We start from the raw sequence: 8,012 nt of genomic DNA, 5'->3' as shown, positions 1-8,012 counted from the left end.
GTTGTTAAAGGCTCCATCAGTTGAAAGTTATTCATTTCTGACAAGTAAACAAAGTTTTTTTTCTATTAGTCGATTAAACTGACGATGCATTTGCTACCAACGCGCGATGGTATAAGTGTATATTGCGAGTTGCAAAGCAAAGTAACTATCGTGGCAGTGCAGCATAAAAAAAACATTTAACAATTCGCCAAATGACAACCAATGAAAGTTTGTCTTCTGTGAAAGTAGCTATCATGGCCGTTTACAACATTTATTAGCAGATCAACTCCAGGCCAAACAAATAATTACTTTCATTCGATACGCTCCTTAACACACATTCGGCCACACGAGCCTGTGGAACTGTAATGCTGTCGCGTGTCGCATGAATATTCATTGCCGACAACCGTTCGCCAGCGCGCCATCTTATCAGGAAATAACAACAACGAAGACGCACCATCCCGCCACGCCAGCCAATCAAAATCACTTACAGCTAATCACATACGCTACGGTCATCCAGCATCCAATCGAGATAATTCTCCTCCAGCGAACGCACATTAAATGTATTTAATTTATCGCTCGTCGGTAACGTCCTCGGCGTCCTCCATGGTCGTCGTTACCCTCAACTCAATCGAAATCAGGATCAAATCAGTATGCGGCTCGGTGTCTCTAGCGGACTTTCCCATCTCCGGTGGCGGTGGCATCGGTGGGAAGCATTATGTTTACTAGCTTAGAAGTGGATTAGTGACACCCTGCGTTTGCTCGAGTTTTCCCGGGCCTCCTCCACTGAGAGGGGGTGATAGATTGAAATTTATGGCCGACTTCAATGGTGTAGCGATTGTTTCAAAGATCCCCCGCGTGCCAAAGGGACCGTTTACATGGTGGAAACAGGCCTCGGGGTTATGATGTACGCCCTCGTCGTCGTCGTCGTCGTGGTCGTTGCGACACTGATGAACCCTTCAGCGGCAGTTCCTGTGCCGGTCCCGGAGGTTTTCTCGCTCGCTATTAAAATGTTTGCCATGTTCGCGGGACCACCGCGTGACTGGTGGTGATGGTGGTGGCCACGCTAGCATCGAGCCTATCGGGTCGGGCGAAAGCAGCCGTTCATAATTTTAATGGGTTTTTCATGAGAATCTCGATGTTTTCGGGATTTTCTCGCAAGACACCCCGCCGGCCATGGCCACACGGATCGGAAGGGGAGAAAAACCGGGTGGAGAAGAGCGTCCTGCCTGTGTGTGTTTGCCTGTTTGATGTGGGAGGGTTGGTCCACGCCCACCACCCGGGACCGTGAGGATTTCGTGTCGGTATTAGGATGGGTATTAGGGATGGCACTTCAGGCAACCCCCTCAACCCTCGGGGGGTGGGTTGGCGTGTGAAACGGGATCACGCGCCAGAGATCGTGGTCTCGCACCTTCTTGTCGGGAAAATCACAGCAAAAGTGAAGAGGAGTGCGGGTTGTGCTGAGCTACAAATTTACGCCGCATAAGGCTGGGGCTCTCCGTGGGGTGGTGAAGGTGGGAGTAAAGATGAAAATTCAATTCTCTCCTCCCACCCCATACAAAAGGGTGTCGCGGGGTTAATTAAATCAAGCGCCACTGCTACGCGGGGAGGTGGATGCGTTTGTTTTCTCATTTTTAAGATCATTTTGATTCATCAGCAATAAAACGGTGGAAGTGGAAAATGATGTTTACCCTCATTGTTCGCCTCCGCCGGTCCGGTGCGATGTATCCGCGCGCTTATCTAAGGGAAAACAGACGAGCGCCGGGACCGGGAAATTGGTTCATTTTGTTATGATAAATGCAGCAAAGTATGGTAATTTGTTGGGATGGTGCAAACGAGGAGAAGGTGCAATAAAAATGTATAAAGAGATAACAGTACCCGTGGTCGCGCGAGTTGGAGTGCAACTGGAGAAGAAAATTTATGGAACCGTCTTTACTGTGGCAGAGAAAAGTGTTGCAGTGGTGCATAGTGGAAGGTAGAGGCAGAACATAAGAATAGATCCCACAGCCCTTTCTTCTTGCGGTTGGTTGGGGTGATAATTTTACAAAACGATCGTTGTATAGAATGGAGTTTTCTTTCATTTTCATTCTGCGAGAGAGAGAGTGAGGTAGGGTATGCTGGGTGTTTATGTTAAATTGTGGTACGCCGTTAACAATTACACAGTACAAGACTCATTTCATTGTGGAAGGTGGTCGAGGTAATTGCTGCTTTGAAAACAATGTTGCTTTCGCGACATAAAATAACATGAACTTAACACTTGAGCTCGTCCCATTAGCGCTTACGTCCATTAGTGTCTCTCAGACATTTTTCTTAAGATGCAGGAATAGAAGATACAAACTAGACTAAACATTCTCTCTACAGGAAAAAGAGTAATGATTTTATCTGCATAAATGGATTGTAACACTTTGTTGAGTCATGTAAATCTCACTGTGATATTACATTAAACATCACAGTATTAAGCTTAAATGGGAGAATAGGAAACTGAACAGAGCTTCAATTTTTAGAAACATGTTTCAAGAAAAACTTATCTTTTTATTTGCACCTTTCATTAAAGGCTTGAATAAAATAACAAATTTGTTTCGAAGCGTTTCGGATTTTTACCCCGGCAATGAGACGATCCCCTTCAACAACAAATGTATTAACTTTAATTGCATTGTGTCCTTTAGTTGCATCTTTATTACAACTCTAACAACCATTAAATTTGACTGTTTACAATGCATCATCAATAGTACACCTTTAAACTTCGCGTATTATCATTCTTGTGTAGCTCATTCCTTGGTAGCGTTTCCATGCATACCAAAACATGGTTCTAATGTCGTACGCATTGTTGTACGGTCCATTCAAGTTCGCATAGGTGCAATCGTCGTGCCACCAAGGGCTTCTAAAGGCTGCAACACAACCACCGGGGACATATGGTTTATCCATATCATCTCGATCCGTCGCTGCGAATTTCTTTCCATTGTTACGCGTCATCGAGTCAGTTCCATTTCCGCTATACTTGCCAAGCGTTAGTGTGTAGTGCTCACTCTCACTACCTATTTTAAATTCATCGTAGCGAGTATACGCGTAGTTGCCGCTAAAGTCCTTTAACTCGATAATTATTTCATGTGGCCGAGCCGTCGTGAGCTGGTGCATTTTTTCCAACCCGAGCCAGAATTCGTTATCCACTTCGCCAAAACCTTCACGGTATTGGGCCCAGTTACGGTAAAAATCAACCGATCCGTCGAACCGATGCTGCACAACAAGCCAACCACCATCAAACTTCTCTTGCTCACAAAATGCTTTAAATGGGGAAGTACCGTTGTTGATACGAATTAGATACACTCCTGACACTTTTGACGCAACGTTCTTGCACGATGTAAACGGAGGTTGCTCAGGCTGTGATGTTGTTGGTGGTGTCGTGTTATCAGAATTGCCGCTAGCTACTTTTAAGCACAAAGTTAGACACCACAATAGCAAACAGATATTCCTTTTCATCTTCAAACAATCGAGATTTCGTCTCTTGGGCGACTGATTTGAACTGTACTTTCGTGCTATTGGGATGGAGGTCTTACACTAAACCAGACTCCACAAAATCTACTTTCTTGAGGGAAAAGTATGCTCGGAAGCAAATTTGGCTGTGATTACGGTGTCCATTGCGTCACTCAAACTCAGCAAATGTTCTTTATCAAGGGTACTAAGGTTAAGGTTAAGTTGTCTGCGAATGAAGCTGATAACCATGCGAAGCTGATCGTGTTCGCGTGCACTTGTACCTCACATTTTGTGAGACCTGCTGATGGCTGTGCTCTGGGTTCCGAAATCAAAATACCCCGTAAGACCGCTTGTCCACAGTTCCACGCTGTCTAGCCTCGCCAACGTGAAAGTGATATGAAAAGCATCGCTTGTCTCGACCCTTTTTTGATGCCAAAATGACAAATAGCAGAGCGTGGAATGTATTCATTCTTATCATTTTAGCCCCGCAACCAACGTCATTGTCATAAAACACCAAAGGAAATCAAGGCATTCAAATGGCAATTGTCAAATGAAATTGAAGTTACAGTTGTTTCGCTCAAGTTTTATCGTCTTGGTTTTATGGAAAGCATCTGATTGATATTTATGTTTCGTCTATACTGCACCCAGAATGCCATGCATTACGAAGTAAACTTTGAATCGATCTATCCGTTGCTCGAATGTGCGATCATTCTGCCAGGTTTATTTAACAATATCGATAAAAAAATAACGTTCTCAATAACAACACAACATAACAATAACTGTAAATAACAAACACCAATAACAAAAATAACATTTGCTTGAACAATTGCATTAGAGAATACTATCGGTAGTTTTGAGGATCACCAGCATGAGAAGGCGCGTTGAAAGTGAGAAAATAGTTCAGATTGATGTACTCCGAAGAGATAATTAGAGAGCGGTAAAAATGTCCTATTACTAAAAGGCAAGTGCACTGAGTGCATTATCTATATGTAGCTGTATCAGATATAAATCAATCATCGTGTTTATACAGACATCTCCTTTGTAATGCCTAAACAAATTGCATATTTAAGTTAGCTACGCTAAATGTGTCTTCAAATGCAACATCAAATTAAATGTCTCTCGTACTCGAAATCTTCTTACCTGGAGTTATCAAATGTTCTGATTTACCGTTTATTCTTTACTAGCATGACCCGCGTGCGTCGCTACGCGTAGAAGATTAGGTTTTTTCTGAAATGTTCTGTTTCTTTGAGTTTCTACTTTGTGTGTTATGATTGTTGTTCATAATTGCCGATGATTCAAACTTGGTTACATGATAGCTAATCACGGTTTCGAGCCTATTTTTGAATTTCGTGGATTGATCAGCTACTATTGCTAAACTATCATTGGCAGTTGATACTCGGCTGGCATGCTTCCCTTTTGCCTGCGAAGGAATCGAAAGCATTGCTGCGACTAACGCAGACTGCTTGTTGTGTATGTAATCCCGTTGCCTTTAATTCCTCCTCGCTTTTGGGGGACTATCGAGCTCAGGTTTTTCTCGTTGGTGCTAGGCCCTCGGAAAGAGGTCCTCGCTTTTGGGATACCATTAGCGTCGCAAAGAATCTGAGTTTTCTAGTCACATTCCCCTTTATTCGCAAATCTACTGCCCTTTTACACCCCGGGTCTGCCGGGGTCCTTCTAGGGAACACACATAATGACTCATTTTTCCAATAACTGAGTTGAGCTCCTCACGTTGCCACCTGGAGTTTAGACCCCGGGGAACAGCACTTATGATAATGTTAATATTTGATATATACTGCCATTCAGTATAAGTTCGATATGAATGCCAATTTATTTTAGCAGATGTGATGAATGATGTAGTAAATGCTTGCAAATAAACTATAGAGTTCAACATGAATATGAATGTTCCGTATTTTCATCGATACGGCCGGATATCGGTGTCTGACTCGACGATTGAAAATATCTGGATTTTTCATATTGCGCTTCAATTATCATCATTGTTGTTTGGGGAAAGTGGGGATTTTTTTACCTCCTACTAAACGTGCAATCGAGTACATCCTAAACTGTTAGTAATGTGCACATTTTAATTTTCTATACATAATTTTTTGATCTTTGATGAAATTTCGAAAATTCGAACTATGCATATTGCCTGCTTAAACCGGTTTTAGCTAAGCCTTCTAGGATAAAATTCTCACCAATTAAATTAATTCGCGCTGTCAACGCTCCCTGGCGCTCAGTATTGCAACTACTGTTCGGTGATTTAGTGGATTTTCAAAAAATCATTAAAAAATAACTGTTTGAGCTAGGGCTATGAAAATTTGAGAGTATTAGTTTTTTTGTATGAATAATCTAAGAAAAATATCAAATCAAAGGTTAACAGAAAGTTACGGAAAATAATTTTTCTATTTTTTGAATAACTTAAGTAATGGGAATGAAATATAGTTTACATCCGATTCTGATACCTACAGAAGATACACACAAAGTTTGGTTCGAATCGGTTCAGCCGTTTCGGAGGAGTTTGGACACAAAAAAATGTGACACGAGATTTTTATATATATAGATGTTATACTCATTATTTAATATAATACCAAACGGCTTGTTTGAGAAGGTCAAACAAATTACTTCAGCTCTATGGAATCCAGGGAAAAAATGCGGGATATCCTGCGGCACCACTGCTCACCTCGTACGTCTATAGTCCGCCCGCCAACGGCGTGTGTGGTCCCCGAGAACGATCGAGTGCCCGGTTGCGGTCGATTGTGGTCTATCAAAACAGTCCGTGGCGGCATCCGTGGCAAGGATTCAAGCGCACCCCGGGCGGCCGGGAGTGAAAGCGATAAGACAACCCCCGGAGAAACCCCGGAGTCCCGGAAAGACCAGGACACCGTTTTCGGAGGCACACGCGCGCTCCGTTTGATGTTTTGTCACTCGTGGACGGCCGCCGGACAACCAGGGAATGGTTGTAATGCTTCGGCTCCTGATCCTCCCGAACCTCGAATGTTTCATGTTCGAGCCCTAACAGGCGTCGCTGTACAATGGGTTTCCTGGGGGCCCGGGGACCGATCACATCGATCGGTGCGTCGTCTCGGCCTCAGACGGCCTTCTTGGTCCGGGTCCCGGGGCGAGGGACGAAGATAATTTTTCACCTTATCGAAAGACTAATTGTCCTGGCTGGAGAAAGGATGGATGGACGGACGAAGAAGGAGGAGGCGAGAGGCTTATGGGCTGTTTTGTGTCATTTGTGTCGGTTTTTTGGTTTGGACATTGGTTGTCCGACCGAAACCGTTCCGATCGGCATTGTTTGTTAGGGATCTCGGTGCGGTGCTGTCGGTTGGTCAGTCCGTCGGTCGGTCGGTTCGCTTCTTCGGTGGACAAACATGTCAAAACATTAAGATTTATGCTCCGTTTACGATGATACGGCTTCGGTTTTTGAACCGATCGAGTGATGCGAGTGACTCCGAGTGGCGAGTCAGGTTGCCTTCTGCTGTGGTCACTGATAGGTTCCTGGTGCTGGTTCCTGGTCCTGGCCAGTGCCAATGGAAAGGTGATTAATGGAAGGCGCATGAGATATCGCAGCCATTGCAGCTCTTTCCGATGTCAGTATCCATTGTGTGGTGTGGATTTTGAAGCGGTTTTTGTTTATTAGAAAATGTTTCCTCATTACTAGTTGGAGAGCAGAAAAGGGAAATTATCGCAGAAAACATCCCCAAAACTGGAATCATAATTTACCGAACTGATGCGTTAAGATCCACGAGTCCAGGAGTGGTGATGGTGAACATCGCCACAATTATGATGACTTATGATGTCAGAGCGGCAGTAATAGCTAGACAGCTGCAGGGTGCATTGATTGGTCGCCGGTGGAGTGGAAAGCAACGGACAGAAACGAACGAACCATCCTCATGTCTTCCTGCGACTCGGTCGCCTCGGTCATCATCAGTCCATTTCAGTTGTCACGAGATAGCATCGGATAGCCCGTCAGCAGTGTCATTGTCAGGCGGCAGATGAATTAATCCTCAAAGACATCGATAGTCGTCCGCCGGAGAGTCCTCCTTTTCAGCTCGATCCTCGCACTCTGATCCTCTCAGTCGCTCTCCCCGTCGCTATCAATGGCATTAATGCTTTCAGCAAAGCGAACGACAACATCAAAACCACTAGTAATAAGTCTGCTTTATGTCGTCCTCGTTAGGGCATTTACGGTATATCCATCTCCTTCGTTCGCTTCGTTCGCTTCGTTTTGCGGTCTCGTTAGGGTCCCTCCTCGCAGCCATCATACCTCGAGCGCATCACCTTCACTCGCCAGCAAATGGGCGGCGACTCCTATCGCACCACGATAGGAACGCTCCTCCGAATTGTTCGCTGTCGGATTTCGTTATAAATTGGCAAAGGCCGCATAAGCCAGAAGAGTCCTTTTTTTTCAATTCCATTTTATGACCGAAACCGAAACCCGAAGTTCGATTGCAGTTTTGTGTTTGATCTTTTGTGCGGCAGGAAAAACGATTAGCTTGCAGCAGCATCAGCAGCAGCAGCAGCGGGAGCACCATTACAACAGACAGGACAAGGATCGCGCATTC

General features: G+C 44.5%; 1 protein-coding gene across 1 annotated transcript; it reads right to left on the bottom strand.

Annotated features, from left to right (window-relative positions):
- Positions 1 to 2,712: 2,712 nt before the first annotated feature.
- On the bottom strand, positions 2,713 to 7,372 carry LOC125959464 (angiopoietin-related protein 1-like). Its single transcript, XM_049692287.1, has 2 exons — positions 7,334 to 7,372; positions 2,713 to 3,354 (listed from the first exon to the last, which is right to left on the bottom strand). Exons 1-2 carry the CDS (start codon positions 7,370 to 7,372, stop codon positions 2,713 to 2,715), a joined length of 681 nt encoding a protein of 226 aa, XP_049548244.1.
- Positions 7,373 to 8,012: the final 640 nt, after the last annotated feature.

The sequence above is a fragment of the Anopheles darlingi genome, chromosome 2, assembly GCF_943734745.1.
Source record: "Anopheles darlingi chromosome 2, idAnoDarlMG_H_01, whole genome shotgun sequence".
Classification (NCBI taxonomy): domain Eukaryota; kingdom Metazoa; phylum Arthropoda; class Insecta; order Diptera; family Culicidae; genus Anopheles; species Anopheles darlingi.
The sequence above is the reverse complement of the archived record's forward strand: the minus strand, read 5'-3'. Positions and strand labels throughout refer to the sequence as shown.